The 21,352-nt window shown below is 39.3% G+C and overlaps 1 protein-coding gene across 1 annotated transcript; it reads left to right on the plus strand.

Moving 5' to 3' along the window:
• Window positions 1-1,937: 1,937 nt before the first annotated feature.
• Window positions 1,938-18,323, plus strand: fbxo7 (F-box protein 7). Its single transcript, XM_080421667.1, has 10 exons — window positions 1,938-2,094; window positions 9,176-9,298; window positions 9,740-9,965; window positions 12,288-12,533; window positions 13,728-13,869; window positions 14,149-14,232; window positions 14,349-14,444; window positions 15,993-16,169; window positions 17,263-17,303; window positions 17,392-18,323. Exons 2-10 carry the CDS (start codon window positions 9,177-9,179, stop codon window positions 17,710-17,712), a joined length of 1,455 nt encoding a protein of 484 aa, XP_080277793.1. The 5' UTR covers window positions 1,938-2,094; window position 9,176; the 3' UTR covers window positions 17,713-18,323.
• Window positions 18,324-21,352: the final 3,029 nt, after the last annotated feature.

The following is a 21,352-nucleotide window of genomic DNA, read 5'->3' on the forward strand; positions in this document are numbered from 1 at the left end:
TTACTCCACTACAATTATTTGATAACTTTATTTACTGTAGTTACTTTGTAGATTTTGATTATTATTATTACAAAACCACTTATACAGTATATATACTTTGGCAATTTGAAAATAGCAGATTTGCGATGCGTTGTGAGCTTGTAGATCTGCTATTTTCAAAGAATTTGTATACATTTTACACGTTTGAAAACTTGTGAAATGGGACCTTCTGCATAATGAGTACTTTTACTTTTGGTACTTTAAATACATTTTGATACCAATACTTTTCTACTTTTACTCAAGTACATTTTGAATACCTTACTTTTACTTGTAATAGAGTATTTTTACACCGCAGAATTTATACTTTTGTTTAAGTAAAACATTTTAGTACTTTTTCCACCACTGGTATTCAGTGCATGCAGTGAGTGACTGTTAGTGCACACAGGACGAGGGAGTCAAGGGACACAGCATAGCGACCCTTCATTTCAATAAGGGCACACGGCAGAGCCAAAACCTGCAGAACATGTTTAGCACACAGCCATAGCCATGGTTCACATGACGCTTGGTGCCGAGTCCCCCTGGTCTAAACAAGTTGTGTTCGATTTTTCGAGCCGCAATAACCCCGCCCCCCCCCCGCCGCGAGCCGTTTCTCTGTCTGGGCAATTGTTCTAGGTGTCAACGGCGCGTTAACACCTATCTGCGCCCCGCTATAGTAATGGTAATAGTAATGGTACTGTAAGTTTGAGCCTGACATCTGAGATTCATGAGGGGGCTGACCAATTGACTGTGGGGGCGCTAGCCCCGACGCCCCCACGTCATCGGCGCCCCTGTAGACGCTTAAAAAACAGCTAATCAACGTCTAGGCTAAGCCTAGACCGCTAAAAAACTTTCACTGTTAGACCAATTATAACCCAGTTTTAGACGGAGGTCTAATAGACGACTATGGCTCAGTGGGTTGGTATAAAATGCACTTAAAGTACCAAAAGTAAAAGTACTCATTGTGCAGAATGTCCCATTTCACAAGTTCAAAATGTTTTAAAAAATCGTTTGAAAATAGCAGATCTATAAATCTGCAATTTTCAAATGGTCGAAATGTATTTAGGGCTGAAGTGGTTAGTGTATGTTTTGTAATAATAATCAAAATCTACAAAGTAATTAGTAAGTAGCCTACTGAACATTTGAAATACTCCAGTAAGTTTTTTTTCATCTATTTTGACACATGACTTGTCCAGCAGGTTGTTTGTTAAGGTTTAGAATGAAGTTGGGGTTAACTGTGAATGAATGTTGTCAGGTGGCATGGGTTGATGGGTATGATGCATATTACTGAAGGAAAAAATATAACTTATGCATTTTGATTGATAATGATTGATAGTGATATCAGTCACTATTTCTGTCAGTCAGAATACAAAGCAGGTTTATGTTGAATAACTTGATATGGACTATGGAGGTGTTGTAAAGAAAAATGTATATTGAGTATGTTATCTCTCTTAAAACCTTTTTCAATTGTTTTATATTTAAATATCTAGATTATTATGTTTATTCAGGTTATTGTTAATCACGACATAAATGATAAAGATGTCTTGTGTTGTTACAGGGCCTTCCAATTATTATAATTTTTTACCAGAACTATTATTCTGGGGAAGTTTGAGTAATATCTCTTGATCACGCCTTTTCTAACATCCCAGACTACAAAATAAGTAATATAAAAGTAAAGATAAAACGTATTATATCGTATCGATATCGAGATATTTGGCATCAATATCGAGATATAACATTTTGTCCATATCTTCAGCTCTAACCTTTGCCGCAGTAATGGTATTATTATTTTAATTTTTAGAGGTAGTAAAAAGGTCTTAAATTTGTACTTTAGAAGTGTGCAGATACCCTTATGTCCAGCCGCAGCGCTACTATCCTTATCTCTGTGCAAGCCGCAATTATTCGTTTTTGTCGCCTACAGTTATCAAAAGTCAAATTATAAAGCATAATTTAAAAGTCGAAAAACACTTTTGGCCCCCCTCGGCGGCCGTAGTTGTAGTCAGAAAGTGCTTCTGTCACTGCAACTCTGCATGCAAGGTTTGTTGTCATTCAAGTCATCAGCGGCGTGTTGCAACTAAGGTGCGTTTTTATTGTATTTATTCATTTGCGTTTGTATTTAAACGTCAGACAGACATGCTGTGAAACGCCGTGATGGGGGAAAAAAAGACGAGGAACAAATGTGTGAACCATAAAGTTGGAGGTTTTGTCATTGTTGACATATTAGCTACACTAGCTTAGGGCAAGCTAACTTTAACGTCAGCTATATTTCCTCGCGCGACAGTGTGGCCTAAAATAGCAGATCTACAAGCTCACAAAGCCTCGCATCCGTGACGCTTTGTGAGCTTGTAGATCTACTATTTTCTGCGCTGAGCCGTCAAACGGGCCCGGTTTCGTGTAGCATGATCGTTTGGCGAGAAACGAAAACGAAACGTATTGAATACTTTATTTAGAAGTTTGCAGAAAAAAATGCACATGAAAGTATAGCTCCATTTAGTTCCAATCGGAACCTCTCCGTCCGCTGTATAGCTCCGAGATGAGGTTCCTCGTTTGTCGGTGCCGTTTGAGCGAAAATTATCCGCACATTTTCCACTTTACATGTTTCTTACCCCTTTCAGCACATCGTATCCAAAAAGTAAAGGTTTTCTGAAAACCTTCAGATGTTTGAAATTTTAACGTACAATAAAATCTATCCAACGAGTTGAAAAAAGCGTTTAAATCGCTTCTCTCCTCTCAGCCGGTTCCATAATATTATGCATTAGAAGATGCAATTCAACATTTGACCAGTAGGGGAATCAGTAATGTTATCTTTATGGGTGCAACTTCCGGGTATGTCTTAAAATCATTTAGGAGAGAAGCTATTTAAACGCTTGTTTCAACTCGTTGGATAGATTTTATTGTACGTTACAATTTCAAACATCTGAGAGCATTTCAGAAAACCTTTACTTTTTGGATACGATGTGCAGAAAGGGGTAAGAAACATGTAAAGTGGAAAATGTGCGGAAAAAGACGAGACCAGATCAAGTTCAGACCGAGTCTACTGTTGTCCTAGTAACAGCAGATGTTGTCCACGGTGAAAGAACACGTAGCTGTCCTCGTCAATGCCTGTTTTTTTTCTTTTTTTCTCCATATCACAAAACATACCGATCTGATTCTTGTTTGGATGAAGAAACGTCAGACAGACGAACACTCACGTTGCGTTGGGCGCTGATTCTCCGTTGGTTTGGTTGTTGTTGAGAAACAGGAAGACAATCACTCTTTCCTGTGTCAGTCTCTCTAACAACAATAGATTTAAACGTTTTATAAATGCCACTATTCACCATTGGAGTCGGAGTCATCGTGTGTAAGGTACAATATCTATTCAGCCCATTTAAAGCGTGGAAATAAACGCATCAATGAATACATAAATAATTGTTTATCCCCTCGGGGATTCGAACCACTCCCAACGTCGGCATAAACAGGTGCTTACACCGGTGAGCCATTCTTCTCACAACAATTGAGTACCGTTAACAACTCGTATATACAACCAGCCATTAAAAAACAAAACAGACATGGATCAACTTGAGACCTCAAGTCACTACACTGATTTTATTTTACTGGTCTCCAACACGGCTGTTTAGTACAGATTTGTTTCTGAAATATCTCACCATGATCATCTATTATTCATTATGTTATAGGCTACTTAGAAATAGTAAATATGACGCATGATAGGTTAGATAAACTGTTCGTTTATGATCAGTGGTAGGCCTAATGATCAATGGTTATTTATATTGACCATCTGTAGAGGGCGCAGGTGAGTAATTTAAATAATTTCCGTCTGGTGGACATGTTTTATTTTCTGCCCAAAAAGTGTATTATACAGAGAAGGTGGTGTGCTGAGATGTAACCCACCGTGGAGAATAGTTTTTCAGCAACACAAAACAGCCTTTGTTTTGATGAGTAGCAAAATCGTTTTCTTTAGTTTTACTACAGTTGGAGACCTCGCACGGTAGTGGAATTTTCAGTCAATGGGAGGAGCACCGCTCCTAACGGAGACCAGAGCTCTAAATGGACATGCCTTGAAATGCCATTTTCTGTGCAGCGACTGCAACTGTATGTTAAAACATACTATTTCCAGGTGATTAGATTACATAAACATTAGCTTCAATAATTTGTAGGACATTTAAATTTGACTGGTCAATAATCACGTCACTGTAATGTGGGGTTTCAGACACTTTTGGCCATATTTTCTCTATAATTGGTCATGTTATAAACAGTTTATCTAACCTATATCATGCGTCATATTTACTATTTCTAAGTAGCCCATAACATAATGAATAATACATGATCATGGTGAGATATTTTAGAAACAAATCTGTAGTAAACAGCCGTGTTGGAGACCTGTAAAATAAAATCAGCGTGGTGACTGAGGTCTCAAGTTAATCTGTGACCATGTCTGTTTTGTTTTTTAATGGCTGGTTGTATACTCTATGAGTTGTTTATGGTACCTATTTGTTGTGAAAAGAATGGCGCACCGGAGTAAGCGCCTGTCTGGTGTATTTATGCTAACATTGGGAAGAGTTCGAATCCCAGGAGGGAATGAACATTTATTTATATATTTATTAATTCATTGATGCGTTTATTTGCACGCTTTGAATGGGCTGAATAGTGATTGTACCTTACACATGTTGACTCCGACTCCAATGGCAAATAGTTGCATTTATAAAACGTGTAAATCTATTGTTAGAGAGACTGACACAGGAAGTGGTTGTCTTCCTTTTCCTCAACAACAACAACAAAACCAACGGAGAGCCGTCCACAACGCAACGTGAGTGTTCGTCTGTCTGGCGTTTCTTCATCCAAACAAGAATCAGATCGGTATGTTTTGACATTGTGATATGAAAGAAGAAAAAAACGGCATTGACGAGGACAGCTACGTGTTTTTTTCACCGGGGACAACATCTGCTGTTACTAGGACAACAGTCGACGCGGTCTCAAATTGATCTGGTCTCGTTAAAAATTGAAACACCAGGCCACGTAGGACCTCATCTCGGAGCTACATAGCGGAGGAAGAGGTTCTAAATGGGGCTAAGCTCCATTAAGAACCTCTCACTCCGCTATACAGCTCCGAGATGAGGTTCTATGTGGATGTCACCCAGAATCGGTGGAACGGCCGCAAAGGCTCCGCTGTTTACCCTTTTGTAGCCAAACCGGGAGCAGTACTGGCAGCGGACGTAGGGGGGTTTTCCGGGTTGAATGGGAAACATGGCCACAGGCTGACTAAATAAGCGATTTAAACGGGTAGTTTCGCTCCGGACCTCAAATATTATGCCCCGGACCAAACCTTAAACATCCGTGCGGTGTGGAATCTACCATTAGTTTTTGGACACTATGTATACAAAAGGGTAAACAGCGGAGCCTTGGCGGACGTTCCACCGATTCTGGGTGACATCCACATAGAACCTAATCTCGGAGCTGTATAGCGGAGTGAGAGGTTCTTAGTAGAGCTAATGAAAGTACAGTTCATATTGGTTTGTTTTCAGTAACAACACCTTCATATATAACCGTGATATATAATCATCATATAATAATAATAATAATAAAGCAGAATGGATTGATTGGACATCTCAACCTATTGCCATTAACAGGAATCGAACCCTCAACCTTCGGATTGACAGGCTGCAACACTACCTATAGTGCTATAGCTTTGTCCAGGCTAAGGTTGTCTGTTGAAGATAAAAGTGAACCAGTGAAAGCAGTCGATCTACAAGCTCAGAAACACGTTGCTATCTGAAAGGTTTTGAGATTGTAGATCGGCTATTTTCAGAATGAAGTATGTCATACATTGCAAAAACATACCTTCTCAGATAAGCATTTCATGTTATCTTTATCAATTGCATATGTATTCATTAATACAGTCTTGTTGTTTGCAATGTACTTTAAATGAAGTCTCCACCAAGGGAGGCTTGAACCGGCAAACTTGCTGTTGTGAAACATTCACTTAAGCGGGAAGCCATTGGACCAACAGACCTGATCCAGTGAAAACGGAGGTCAAACAGATGATACCATTTCACGCAAATAACTGAAAAATCCTGGGTTTAAGTGTTTTTCAAACTGCTCAAAATTGCGGACAATCTAAGGACGAGACATGGAAAAGGAATAGATTGAAGAGAGAGAGACATGGAAACATAATAGATTGAAGAGAGAGAAAGATGGAAGCAGAATGGATTGATTGGACGTCTCAACCTATTGCCATTAACAGGAATCGATCCCTCAACCTTCGGATTGACATGCTGCAACACTACCTATAGTGCTATAGCTTTGTCTAGGCTGAGGTAGTCTGTTGAAGATAAAATTGAACCAGTGAAAGCAGCCGATCTACAAGCTCAGAAACACGTTGCTATCTGAAAAGTTTTGAGATTGTAGATCGGCTATTTTCAGAATGAAGTATGTCATACATTGAAAAGACATACTCTCAAATAAGCATTTCAGGTTACCTTTAACAATTGCACTTGCATTAATTGACACAATCATGTTGTGTGCAATGCAACTTTAATGAAGTCCGCATCAAGTGAGGCTTGAACTGGCAACCTTCAGGTTGTGAGGCACACGTTTAAGGGAGAAGCCATTGGACCAACAGACAAGAACTTGTGAAAAAGGAGATCACACAGATGATACAGTTTCACGCAAATAGCTGAAAAATCCTGGGTTTAAGTGTTTTTCAAAATTGCGGACAATCTAAGGGCGGAGCTTACTGGTCAACGTGATACATGTGTTCCTCATGAGTCAAGGCACATGTGTAAGCAGGTTTAATGGCTGTCGGCCAAACGAGGCATGACCTTTGCCTGTTTAAAGTTTGCACTTTCAAAAAATCGCTATAGCGCCCCCCTTTGACCAATTGGAGTAAGATTGGTTTCAGTAATATTTGGAATGACCCTCAACATTAACGCAAAGTTTCAAAGAAATGTGAGTCTGCATGTATGTGTTAGGGGAAGATGAATAATTGTCATAAAACTGCAATATTCATTGGCTCATTAAAGCTTCTTTTTTTCACTTATGGAAAAATCTTGCTGCTTGTTTGTCGGCATAGGTCCAAAGTTCATGTGTAAAACGTTTCGTGCAGATTACTCAAAAATCCCAGGAGGAGATAGGTTTTAACTGTTTTTCATATAATTCAAAATGGTGGGAGATCTAAAGGTCAGAGGTCAAAAGTCAGAGGGTTAAAGTTGTTCATCATGAGTAGACGCATGTGTGTATTGACTTGAGTTTTATGGCTGTAGGTCAAACAGGGCATGAGTTGTACCTGTTCAAAGTTGGCATTTTCAATTGAGTGCTATTGCGCCACCTTTTGACGAAAGATTGTGAGATTTATTTCTTGATAGTTTTTCATGACCATCTACCATATGGCCGAGTTTCGTAAAAAGCGACAGCACGGTTCAGCCAGAACTGCGAAAAGTGGCAGAAGAAACAGAATACAGGCAATATTAAAACAGGTCCAGAGCTGAGCTCTGGCCCCGTAATGATAATAATAATAATAATAATAATAATATAATCATCATATAATAATAAAATCATATCATAATAATAATATAATCATCATATAATAATAATAATAATAATATAATCATCATATAATTATAATAATAATAATAATCATATAACAATAATAATTATAATTATAATAATATAATCATATAATAATAATAATAATAATAATATAATCATCATATAGTAATAATAATAATAATTATTATTATAATAATATATATTTATAATAATAATGATAATATAATCATCATATAATAATCAACACCATCATAATCAGCAGAAGAAGACACTGCTTCAGTTACATTCAGAGCTGTCATCTTTCTTAACATCTATTTACATGTAATTCTGTAAATGTTAATGATGCATAGACTAATACTGTAACAAGAAGAGTGGGCACTAAAGGAAGAGTGGGCACTAGGGAAGAGTGGGCACCTCACAAATTTGCCAATTTTGTCCAAAATGTAAAAAGAAAAACATTTGGAAAATTGTTTTAATTAGTGTAAAGTATACATGATTTAGAACATGCTTGTACCTTTGACAATTAAGGCCTAGTATTTGTACAATTGCTACAAATGGCTACAAAACCTGTAGTTCTAATAATTTGGGGCATAAACAAGAAGTTAAAGGGTAATGATGTACCGTGCATGTTCACGTCATGTATACTTTACACAAGTAAGACGCGCGAACGCAGCTTGAAAATATTGTGTATTTACGGACTTGTAATCCGTGTTATTTCACCGTGATGGGGAGAGAACATTGACTGTGTGTGTGTGTGTGTGTGTGTGTGTGTGTGTGTGTGTGTGTGTGTGTGTGTGTGTGTGTGTGTGTGTGTGGAGAGCATTGTCTAAATTCCTGCACTCATTCCTGCACTCTGGCGCACTCTGCCGGTTGCAAATAGGCAGTGCACGCACGTGAGTCACATGGGGGCGCGAGGCAATGAGAGCGTGAGTCACATGGGGGCGCGAGCCAATGAGAGCGTGAACACAGAGAGACAGACACACAACCCAAGCACAGTTACATAGTAAGCTCCACTTGGTCGGATCCTTGGTCCTTCCGCGTTCGCAATTACTTAAGAACATTTTTCAAATATGAAATCTTTTAGCCAATTAGCCAATTTTACATTGAGGTGCCCAGACTGCCCACTCTTCCTTAGTCTTTTTGTATCCGACTACATATTAACTCATTCAGTGCCACTGGACGTCTAAAACGTCCGTTGTAATAAGCCCTGTGCCACTGGACGTCTAAAACGTAAAAAAAAAAAAGCAGATCTACAAGCTCACAACGTGTCGCAATGCGATGCGTTCTGAGCTTGTAGATCGGCTATTTTCAAATAGCCTATGTATAAAATAGGGCTGAAATGGTTAATGTATGTTTTATAATATCATAATTTATATCTGCAGAGTAACTAGTAACTAAAGTTTTCAAGTCATTGTAGTGGAGTGAAAGTACAACAGTTGCCTCTGAGATGTAGTGGAGTAGAAGTAAAAGTACTGAAAATTGGAAATAGTCCAGTAAAGTAAACGTACCTCAAAATTGTAGTATAGTACTTGAGTAAATGTACTTAGTCACTTTACACCACTGGTAACATTGAATATGCTGACCTCAACGTGTCCGATCATGCTTTCATCTGTCATAGCATGAAGTTGCGGGTTCGTATCAACAAGCAGACCAGTAGAGTGGAGCTGCAGGGAGAGGAACCCACTCTAGCAGAGCTCCAACTTCAGGTCCAGGAGATACTTCTACCTTCCCATGGACTCAGGTGAGACAGACTATCTGAACTCCAAAATGCAGTGCTTTTTCTGTTTCTTGTAGATCGGCTATTTTCAGCGAAGAGATTTGGTATAGAGGGAAATACTATCTGACCAGGGGGGGGGGGGGGGGGGGCTGGTTAACTCTATAACTGCCAAAGTATATACAAATAAATAATGCCCAGACTGCCAGCGATTTTTAAATTTTTTGTTAGGTGTCTTGCTTATGATTGAACACCTTGACACATAGCCGGGGCCGGTAATCGAACCGAATCGTTTCCCAGACGGCCTACTCTACACATTCAGCTATGGTCGCCTCAAACATAGACCTAGTATAGAGCAGCTATATATATATTAGGTGTGGTTAAGATTTTGTTTTCAATACCCTCTTGTAAACTGCTTTTGTGCTTTTTTGTTGTTGTTGTTGTTGTCGTCCTGTTTTGTGTTTTCAGCCCAGACACAGAGTTCACTCTATCTTTGAACGGCACAGAGACTCTGGAAGACACTGGGCAGACTCTGTCCTCCTGTGGGGTTGTTTCTGGGGATTTGATCTGTGTGGTCCTGCCTCAGTCTGTGGCTGTGCCCACTGCCTCCCCGTCCCCTTCAGTCCAGTCTGTCAGCAGTGCAACATCCCAACACAGCCGCTCTAACCAGATGGCTGCTACACCTTCCAGAGAGGTCAGCAATTGTTAACAGGATCTCAACACTGTTACTACTACTGCTAGTAATAAGAAAACATGTTATAGGCTAGCAGTGGTGTAAAGTAACTAAGTACATTTACTTAAGTACTGTACTTATGTACACTTTTGAGGAATTTTTCAATACCTTTACTCCTACTCCACTACATCTCAGAGGCAAATATTGTACTTTTACTCCACTACAATTATTTGACAGCTTTAGTTATTAGTTACTTTGCAGATTTATTATTATCACAAAACATACCATAACCAGCTCACAATGCGTCGCGATGCCACACATTGTGAGCTTGTATATTTGATAGTTTTGTATTACTATTACTATTACTATTGAATAGGATATTAGTTTCAGTTGAACAGATTGAGATTGAGTCAGTGAAACAAACCAGCGTGCCTTCGTCATATTGATGAATGACTAGTTCTACTCTCTATTTTGCTGCAGTGAACATGAAAGGCTTTTAGTGTGCTATTTTGTTTAGAGTGGAATAAATGTGACCAAATAAGACTAGCTTTCTAGTGCCTAATGCAGTGATTTTCAACCCTTTTCATGTCAAGGACATTCAAAATCACATGTATTTGGCTGCGGACCCCCATCTCAAAAATATTTTGTGCCAGGGATTTTTTCAGAATAGCAGATCTACAAGCTCATAGCACGGCACTCGGTGCTGCGCTATGCGCTTGTAGATCTGCTATTTTTGAATAGCCAAAGTATAAAATATGGTTTAAGTGGTTAAAATGATTGCGATGCTATATTAACTAATTTAGCTGGGGACCCCCTGGTACCACCTCAAGGACCACTGGTGGCCTAATGTATTACTCTGTCGCACGTTGGTGTCACTTGCCAAAGTTAACTGATCTTAAAGATAACAACACGCTTATCTCTCTCGCTGCAGTGAAAGTGCAACACTTTTAGTTCATTTGTCTGTTTAGAATAGAGTAGAATAGAAATGCCGTCATCCTCGTGTACGTCTTCCCTTTGGTGTCTGCTGGGATAAAACATTTTTTAAACTGACAAATTCAATCCTAACCCTAACTATAGTCAAGCACTACCAGATACAAGGAGAACATAAACAAGCTCCCAGTATATAATCCATTTCTGCCACAGTTACATAGAGGCAACTCCAGAACCAGAACGAACCAAGGCAAAGGGAAATGCTCAGCTTACGTTTTCTTTATTCTATTGTTATTACTTATGCTGCTGCATTGTCTGAGGGAAGCCGAACCAAAATAAGTTTTACTCTTATGTACCTGTACACAAGATGTAACCATAAAGTACAACCTTGAACCTTGAAGGTAGATATAGTTCAGAATTGTTCAGTGGTCATATTCTCAAAGCTCTCATGTCAAACTGAACAATATTCTCTCATCTACACTCCTCATAATTGACCTTGACTGAAGCTGTTTTTGATGTCAAGACGGGGCTGAATTGCTGAGTCACTTCTCTGTATTCAATGCACATACAGTACTGTAGCTTAAACTGAGAACAGTTGTCCAATGCCAGCATCTACTGAACTAGTTATTTACAATGTTTCTACCACACATTAAAATGTTACGAGTCAGGTGTGATCATTTATATAATGATTTATGGTATTAGTTGAGCTGCTGTGTGTTTTTGTCTCTGTGCCGCATGTCGTGTGCTTATAATTGTGACCACCAGAGGGCGCTTCAGTTCAACTATGCACACTTCCAGGTTGCCTTGTTTTTGAAGACCATACTGATGAGCAGTGGTGGAAAAAGTACTCAAATTCTTTACTTAAGTAAAAGTACCAATACTGCAATATAGAAATACTCTGTTACAAGTAAAAGTCCAGAATTCAAAATTTACTTGAGTAAAAGTACAAAAGTATTGGCATCAAAACGTACTTAAAGAACCAAAAAGTAAAAGTACTAAAATGTTTGAAAATAGTAGATCTACAAGCTCACAGTGCGTCGCGATGCGACACCTTGTGAGCTTGCACATCGGCTGTTTTCAAATAGCCTAGGTATAAAATAGGGCTGAACTGGTTAATGTATGTTTCATAATAGCATAATTAATTTATATCTGAAAAGTAACTAGTAACTAACTAAGTTTTCAAATAATTGTAGTGGAGTAAAAAAAGTACAATATTTGCCTCTGAGATGTAGTGTAGTAGAAGTAAAAGTACTGAAAACTGGAAATACTCCAGTAAAGTAAAAGAATACCTCAAAATTGTACTTAGGTACAGTACTCGAGTAAATGTACTTAGTTAGTTTCCACCACTGCTGATGAGTGGAAATTATTATTACTTTTCTTCTCCTAACCACGTGGCTTTGTTGTGATAAACAGTCTAGTATTGGCAGCCAAGCACCAGTGGAGGTAAACCTCATGGAGGGAGAGGACACCGTTGAGGAGGAGGAGACCCCAGCAGGAGTCTCCTGCACCTGGGAGCCCATGTTGTGCAGCGAGGCAGAGGAGGGGAAGGTACCGCTCTCCCTGGAGGTCCTGCACCATGGAGCCCAAAGCAGGAGCCCCACTGACTCCCTCATGGTGGCTGCACACCTCCTGATGATGGAGACAGGCTTTGTTCCTCAGGTAGGACTGTAGGGCCACTGGCTGTTTTGAAGAATATTGATAGTATCTCACCTTGCGTCTTGAGCATACATGGGCAACTGGCGGCCCGTGGGCCACATGCGGCCCCCACCTTCACTTAATGCGGCCTGCTGATATATTATTGATTTCAGCTGTTACAATTCCAAACATGCAGACATGACCCGCTTTAATTACTTAATTACAGTCTATATTAGTAGCTTAATGACTAGTATTCAAATTCTATTGTCTTTTTTATGTCCAATGTATTTGTATTTAAGTTCATAAAGTTAACATAAGTATAACTAAATGCATTTGAAATTAAATAAAAATGTAACTTTTCAGGATTCCAATTAAAACATTGCAACAAAATAAATCTGGATTCCAATGAAAAAATTGCAAAAATAGCAGATCTACAAGCTTGTAGATCCGCTATTTTTGCTACTTTTGTGTGACATAGAATGGTGAAGTACGGCATTAATGTGTGTCTGCCCGACAGTATATGCAATGTGGCCCTCTGGAGTGAGTGTGGAAATATTAGTGGCCCTCTCCATCATCAAAGTTGCCCACCCCTTCTTGAGTGATGGATGTAGAATGTATTCACACACTAGGCACTGCCTCACAGTTATGTCTAACATATCGTTGCTGTCAGGCAGAAACCAGCTAACTAAATTTTTGGTAAAAATAAGTGTTAAATAGCTCTATACTTTGATAGTACTTGATATATATATATATAATTGATGACAGAAAGAAATTAGCAGGCAAAATTGCAACTGGAACACTATAAAAATTAAGCTGATAAATGCGTACTTTCTTCTGATTGGCTAACATTTTGTCACCTACCTGAAAATGCATTTTCTGTTTATTAAAGAGCTGGAGAGACCGGGAGACCTGTGACTCAAAAAACGCTCTATAGCAATGATTACTGTCAGAATATAGTGCTTTAATCTTTTAACAAAAACTAGACTACTAGACTACAGTATATTCATTGAAATCATACCTGTTCCGACAGAACCACTTTTGTGTGTTGTTGTGATACAAAACGTCCAATAAACATTCAATAACACACTTAACAATTATTTAAAAAAATAGAAAAAATGCCAACCTAAGAAAAGGGAAAAAAATCACTTTATACAATCCCGAATACCTGTATTTGTGTCTCAAAGAATAAGGTTCTCCACTCTATTTATTTTTGTTTAGGGTGAATACAAGCCTGGCGAGATGCCCAGTGGCTGGAGGGCACAGGATGGTTTATACAGACTGAATTATGGTCATCCTCTATGTGAGAAGAGCCTGGCCATGGTCATCGCTGTGTGCATGGGACCCCTTCTAGTTATCAATGGTGAGGTGCAATACGTCAACAACTGGCTCTTCTCTGTCTTCCTCGACACATCTATATCGATATAAAACAATATATTGTATTACTATCCAAGTTAACAATTTAATATGTGTGGTATAGCTGTGATTGTGGTCTCAAAGTGAACTGCATGTGCAATCACATTTTACAGGTGTACAGTAGTTACAAAATGTCTGTGTATAGCAGTTTGTGTATTACATCATATATTTAATTATTACATTTTAATTCATTAATATCTTTCTTCCTGTTAAATTGTCCTTCTAGCTACTGTGAAAATGAATGACAAGGTGAACTCGGTGTGCAAACTGTCTCTGAGTCCCTCCAGCTTTGTGACCACGGACTGGGCAGGTAAGTAATGAATGTTCCAGCAACACAAGGCCTCAGGTCACGGTCAATGCGGCACTTTACTGGCAATATCAAAAAAGCTATAAAAAGCTTACGTCTTGTCACCATCGTATCCCTAGGCCCAAGTGCAGCGGCAGTTTTCAAAGACCTGGGGAAGCTGTCACGAACTTTTAAAGACCAGCTGGTGTTCCCACTAATAGCTGCAGCCAGAGAAGGTACGGTATGACCAGAGGAGGACAGAGGACTGCCTCCTTTGCTGTTCTGGATGCTGTTTTTAACCCATTCAATCCGGGAACGCATCTGTGTCATTGTAGATTTATTTGGCTATTCAAAAATAGCAGATCTATAAGCAAGCTTGTAGATCTGCTAATGTATTGTTGAAAAATTGCATTGTGCAAATCTTTGAATATATATATATATTTTCAAAGCAAACATTTCTAACTCAAATCTTTGCTTCTGAGGGATTCCGCAAATGTCTTCTAAATCCTAACAGTTTTCTAAAAAACGTATGTTGCTAGATATCAGTGGTGCTTAAAGGAGGAGTTCACCCAAAAAATTACTTATTTTCTATCAATTGCACACCCCATGAAGCCTTGAATTCATGGATTTATTTTTGTTTTTGTGGCATTCCTAAGCCAATAATTTGATGACCGGGTGTGTATCCGGTAGGAGACACAAATAATCTACTTTGTGTCTCCTACCGGATACATTAGCCGGTAGGAGACGGGAATCAAATTATTGGCTTAGGAATGCCACAAAAACAAAAGTAAATCCATGAATTCAAGGCTTCATGGTGTGTGCAATTGATAGATTTTTTTGGGGTGAACTACTCCTTTAAAACCTTTTTCTGGTCAAGGACCCCCAAAATTATATGTATTTGGCCGCTGACCCCCATCTGAAAATATTTTGTTCCAGGAATAATTATATTTGATTGACCCAAATCCACCCAAACTGCGGTTACCCGGAATACCCGCGGCACCCGCGGGTAAAACCGCGAGCCACGCATCTCTAGTATAGAAACATGAAGAGGTCAAGGTACAAGATTTTGCCCAACATCCAACACATTGTTAGTACATGTTAGTAAATGAGGAATAGTTGCAACTTAAGAATAACATCCCACAATGGTCTGTAACTCATAAACATGGTATTATCAAATATGTTAACCCACCTTTTAGAACGCAGTTGATGAGAATTTACTAATACAAAATAACCTCTGTAAACATTAGTGAATGAGAAATAGTTGCTAACTATCCCTTTAAGTAAATTATTGTAAATGAAATGCTGAATTGAGATGCAAATGCAATGATTTCGAACAAATTCAGAACCTTTCAAACGTTCGGAGCCAGCCCTAGTTCACAGAAACATTTTAGAATCCAAAGCACATTATTGTCAAGTATGAGATAATTTATTAACCACTGATGCCACCACCAGGGACTTACAGCAAATGGGCTTGTCGCTACGCATGGCGACGCCCCCGTCGTCGAGCAAGAGACCTGATGATGATGATGATGATGATGATATTATAGCAACATACGTTTTTTCAAAGTAACTGTTAGGATTTAGAAGACATTTGTAGAATCCCCAGAAGCAAAGATTTTAGTTACAAATGTTCGCTTTAAAAATAGTTCTACAAGCTCGTAGCGTGGCTGTATATCTGCTATTTTTTAATTGCCAAAGAAATCAAAAAATGACACAGATGCGTTCCCGGTCTTAATGGGATAACACAGCTGCCTCTCTCTGTCTCTCTCTGCTGTTGTGTGTAGCCATGGCTCTGCCTGCTGTGTTTGGACTGTGCGCTCTGCCACCAGAGATTCTCTTCAGAGTCCTGAGGCTGCTGGATGTCCAGTCCCTGGTGGCGCTGTCGTGTGTCAGCAGACACTTTCAAAGCACCACGGCAGACCCCACCCTGTGGAGACACATCTACCACCGCGACTTCAGGGGTAAGAGATAGAAGGAAAAAACACATATAAGTCACACCAGAAAACCTTATTTCTCATTGCCAGAAAGAATGCTAAAACCGTCTATCACCATTCCAAATCTAGGGCTGTCCATGTCCGTGGCATGTCCATTCGCTTCCCACCTGCTCGCCATTCATCTAGGAGTGCGCAAAGTGGCTTTTGTACGATGTTCATGATGAGGGGGAGGGGTGGTAGAGAGGCATATGTTTGCAGGTTGGGTGGTGTGGATCAGCTCTCATAATGGGTGGGCTTGGTGAGGTTATTGGGGGGGGACCCTGATCCCCGCGTTAGTAGGTGGTCGAACTTTGAACCGCAGAGGTTCACGAAGACCCCTAATCTTCGTGGTGGAGGGCAGAAACTGTACCCCTGTGCCACCCAGTCGTTATTTATGACATTTCCATAGAAATCTGAAAAACACCTAATGGAAACATTTGTATTAATACTATTAACTCTTTGCCTACCATGGACGGACGCGTTAACGCGTCGAATTCTGCCAAGGCGCAGCCTGCCGTGGACGAGTTAAGACGAGTTTTAGTTTGTGGTTTTCCACCAGATGGCGCTGTTATCTACCCTATGAATGATGCTTTCACTGCCTGATGACGACAGACCCGGAATTGAAGTTATTTAAAAAAATAAAAGCAAATTTACTTCCTGTTTATTTCCTGAGGGGAAATGGTTATATTTCTGCTATATCTCCGTTCCTCTTGCTTTACGGCAAAAGCGAGCCTCATTCAAATGGCCACAGCTACGCAATGGATTACCACAAGCGGACAATGTTTTTTACTGTACAGTAAAATCGTCGTTTTCGCTGGCAGTGGGTTGACACTATTACACTATTACTCTGGCAGTTAAAGAGTTAAGATCCAACTTGTGTTGCTCAGTGTTTCTAAAGCCACATTTACCCACTGTTCTTCCTTAGGATTCAGTCCTGCAAAAACATTTATTTTCTCCTTTTACTCTATGCTGAATGCTCAATATAGGCTGCCTGTTCTCTCTTTTGAAGTATGATTTAAAAGAGGGCTGTGAGTTAAGGTTTAGCCAGAAACACTAAGTCGGTTTTCTTTTAATTCTCCAGATCAAGATCCCAACAGATCCAGAGACACGGACTGGAAAGTTGTAAGCAACATATTATTCATTCAGTCAGTCAAGGTTCTCAGTGGATTTCTTAATGTGGTTGTAATACTTTTTTGTGTTTTTTCTTTAGCTTTACAAGAGGAAGTACAAGTTACTCCAGGATCGTCGACGAGTCCCTCGTCCCTTCTTAATTCCTCCCGTTAACCCTTTCCCCCTACTTCCTGGCAACCCAAATCCCTTTAACCCTATCCCCGACCCCTTCTATCCACCTGGTATTATCGGTGGGGAGTACGACCTGAGACCCAACATCCCTTTTGGGATCTTGCCACGGCCACGCTACGATCCCATCGGACCGTTCCCAGGTCAAGACCCCAACAGACCTGGTCTTCCTGGACGGCGAGGACTAAGACCCCCCAACAGACCTGCAGACATCCGCAGGGGTTTCATCTAATTTTGGACTCTGCCGGTTGTTTTCAAGACTGATCTAGCAGAAAATTCTTCAAGTACAGTAAAGCAAGCCTAACGTTTGATATCAGTGTTTCTGTACGGCCTACACTAATTAATTGGCTATCTAATATTCTGTCAGATTCGTTATTTAATCAAATAATGATGGGACACTTTGCTGCATTTTCTGTTAGCTACTCATTTGATTTGCTCTAAGTGTGCAAACAATACTAACTCAAGTGTGCTTTATTCAACTTGCTTGGCAGATATAATAAGTTCCAAAAATGTACTTGTGCAATTCCATCAATATGTAATACTGGTGTGAGACTACAAGTAGTTGGCCGTTTAAATGAAATGCATGTGACATCAACAGCCATTTAAAACAAGCCAAGAACAACTTCTATCCAGATGTTTTCTTACAGCTCACAACATATCCAGAATGTTATTATTATAATTTCCTTGATATAACCTTTTTGTGAATGAGTCAAGTAATCCCTGTTTGCAAACATCTGAGAATACAGTATGTCATAGATTGACATTCAAAATAGGTGCTCTCTGTCTAGAGTATATTTTTGTTAACATATTGTTTAATAAAAAAGACATGAAAAAGAACTCTAACCAGCCTCCAGAAGTTACTTTGTATGTGTTAAATGATAGTCTGTACCTCTAACAAAAATGGGCTACTCATGATGCCATATATTTATTCCAAACAGAATGACATCCATTTTCCCTTTAAACATTGATATCAGATGGACTCATATGATTGGTTCATGATGGGATCAACTTTTATTTTTACTGCGTTGCTCTGCAGGAGGCAATCCGCATATAAGAGGTTGTGTACGGTATGTATTGTAGTGTGTTAAGATTGTTATAATACAATAGATGGAATAGAAACCACATTCTTGTCTGTGTTTTCCCTTTGGCCCCACGGTGATCACACCTAACCTAACTTTTACAAGTGAACAATTTTACAGTAGGCCTACTTGAGTAAAATTACTAGTTACTTTACACCACTGCTCTCAGCAACCCTCACATTATTTCTTCTCAGATAAACTTGTCTTTCAAACTGTTTTTGGTTAAACTGTTAGAAAGGCTCCAAGCATAATATAAGTTGACTATCATACCATTAGTTCAGTAATGTCTGTTGTATTCATTTACCATGATTATTCGAGACTGCCTTTCTGTATGCTTATTTCTCTCCATGGTTGGTTTGATTTACAGTGATCACTCCTTTCCCTTCGTGTCAGTTTGCTACAGTGAGTGCCTTAAGCACACCTTCGTAATATTCTTTGGGATGTAAGTTAACGTCATCTAACATGTGAGTGCATTTAGGGCTCATGTGTGCATTTATGTTTAAGCACTTTATAGTATGTCAGGTCTGTGATATGTTTGGACATGTGTATTCCACGGGCGTCGCCATTACTTGGTGCCACAGCTGCGTTGGCCCTTTGATGTCCAATTAATCCACTTTAGCACAGCTCAAGGCTGCAGTGATTATCACTAGGAGTTACCATAGAAGCTCTGGGAGTTACTGATGTATGTGTGATGTGATGTTACTGAGCAGCTTGTATTTGAAGGTGTATTGATTACTAATCTGGGAACCCATCGCCAAATGAAAAGGAAAAACAGCACCCTCTGCTGTTTTTGACTATGAGCAGAATCTGTTCTTGAGAGATTAATTGATTACTAATGTTTATGGGGAAGTTAATGCACTTATCTTGATATTGGTACCATTGTCTGATCTGTGATAACCTGTGTAGTGTAGATGCCTATATTGCATACTATTTTATATTTGCAGTAGCCTACTGTTATATATTGTGACGTATGTATGGTATTAGAGAGAGAGAGAGAGAGAGAGAGAGAGAGAGAGAGAGAGAGAGAGAGACCAACCAATATGTCCTTAAGGGTATGTATTCTATTACACTATCAATCTTTATTTAAAGTACTTTGTTCATTAACCTTTTAAAATTATTTGAAAAAACATGGTCTCCTCACACATTAGAAGGACAATATCAGTCACCAGGACCAAGAACTGGTGTTTTTGATTAATCCATCACGGTTAAAATGGAGTTTGAAGTTATAATGGGTTTGTATAGGAAGGGGGCGTGTCTGATAAAATGAATATCAAATATCTAAATACTGAATCAAGCAAGAGTCGACGATAACATGTCCCTTTAAGAGTAAATTGAACACTTTCACATTTATTTGTACTAGATGGATTGCTTCATTACTTGTGCACACGAAGCAAGAAGCAGGAGCCCCATTTCGCCAAGGTAAATGTGTTTCATGCTTACTTTTGGTGCTCAAACACTTGAATTTCCCCATGGGAATCAAAAGAGGAATCTAAGTATCTGTCTATCTCATCTCTCTATATGCTATCTATGTATGTAGGTGGTGGCGTCGGCTGCTGAGGCGGCGTCTGTGTTCAATGAATTCCATGCCAGTAGTATCGTGGCAGGGGCGTAGCCAGAACGCTGGCAGCAGCTGGGCCTAGGCATTTGCGGGTGGGCGCGCGCGAAGCGCGGGCGCGCTATTTTTTTGTGCGGATTTGGGAGTTTTTTTTATACTTTATTTCGGTTTTAGGGTTAGGGTTGTTGGGGTTATTTAATTCTTTTTTTTGGGAGTTTCTTTGATACTTTAATTCGGTTTTAGGGTTGTTAGGGTTATTTAATTCTTTTGGGGGAGCCAGCCCCCCAAACTCCTGAAATGCATAGAAATCTATGAAATCTAAATAAAAAAATCCATGAAATTTATATTAATTATATTGAATTATTATATATTAATTATATTATTTATGTATTTATTAACTGTTAATCCATTATGAAGAATTCCGTTTTCCAGATGAGCATAACAACATAAAGAGTTATTCTTTAAATGGGCACACTATGTAATTATATTGATTAATAAAAAAACATTTATATATGCACTTATAAAAATGACTGAATGTATAACTTTTTTTTTTTTTTTTGGGGTGGGCACATCAGCCAGGTGGGTGGGCCCAGGCCTACCTATGCCCACCCGTGGCTACGCCCCTGATCGGTGGTCACTGTGGTGTGGAGAAAACACACCACGCAGGGATCCACCGATACTACTGGCCTGGAATGGAGGCTGACATCCGCAAATGGGTAAGTTGGAAGGGTCAAGGGTCATCCAAATGTGTATATATCATTTGTACATGCAGGCCTATTTATGCAAGGCCTACTTAGGAAAACAATGGCAAATTGAAGCATTAATTAAATTCACACACTCGTGTGATTGTATATCCCCTTCACTTACTGTTTGTGCTTGACCAAAGGCCTGTGATATAAATTAATGTGCATATCATTTGACTTAAGATCAAGGAGTGCCATGGGTGCCAAAAAAAGCAGGGTAGCTTAAAGGACAAAATCCAGTATCAACCAATAACAGTGAGTGTTTTGCAACTGAATATCCCATGCATCTAAATGTGCAAAGATAGGCTACCAGCAATCATATAGATGTCTAATTGGTTTCTTTTTTAATCACCTTTTTTTTCAGGTCAAGGAGCCGTTTGAAGTGAACTTGTGGGGATTGACCTCATGAAGCTAAAGAGGATGGCAATGAGTACGTCTGTGTAATGGTCAATTATTTTACCAAATGGACGGAGGCCTACCCACTGAGGTCAAAAC

This window comes from Gymnoscopelus braueri (genome assembly GCF_963280865.1).
Source record: "Gymnoscopelus braueri genome assembly, chromosome: 23".
NCBI classification, from domain to species: Eukaryota; Metazoa; Chordata; class Actinopteri; order Myctophiformes; family Myctophidae; genus Gymnoscopelus; species Gymnoscopelus braueri.

Coding starts and splice junctions, on each gene's coding strand:
- fbxo7 (XM_080421667.1), top strand. CDS start 9,177: ATGAAGTTGCGGGTTCGTATCAACAAGCAGACCAGTAGAGTGGAGCTG. Junction 16,170..17,262: donor CTACCACCGCGACTTCAGGG/GTAAGAGATAGA, acceptor TTAATTCTCCAG/ATCAAGATCCCAACAGATCC. Junction 17,304..17,391: donor GAGACACGGACTGGAAAGTT/GTAAGCAACATA, acceptor TTTTTTCTTTAG/CTTTACAAGAGGAAGTACAA.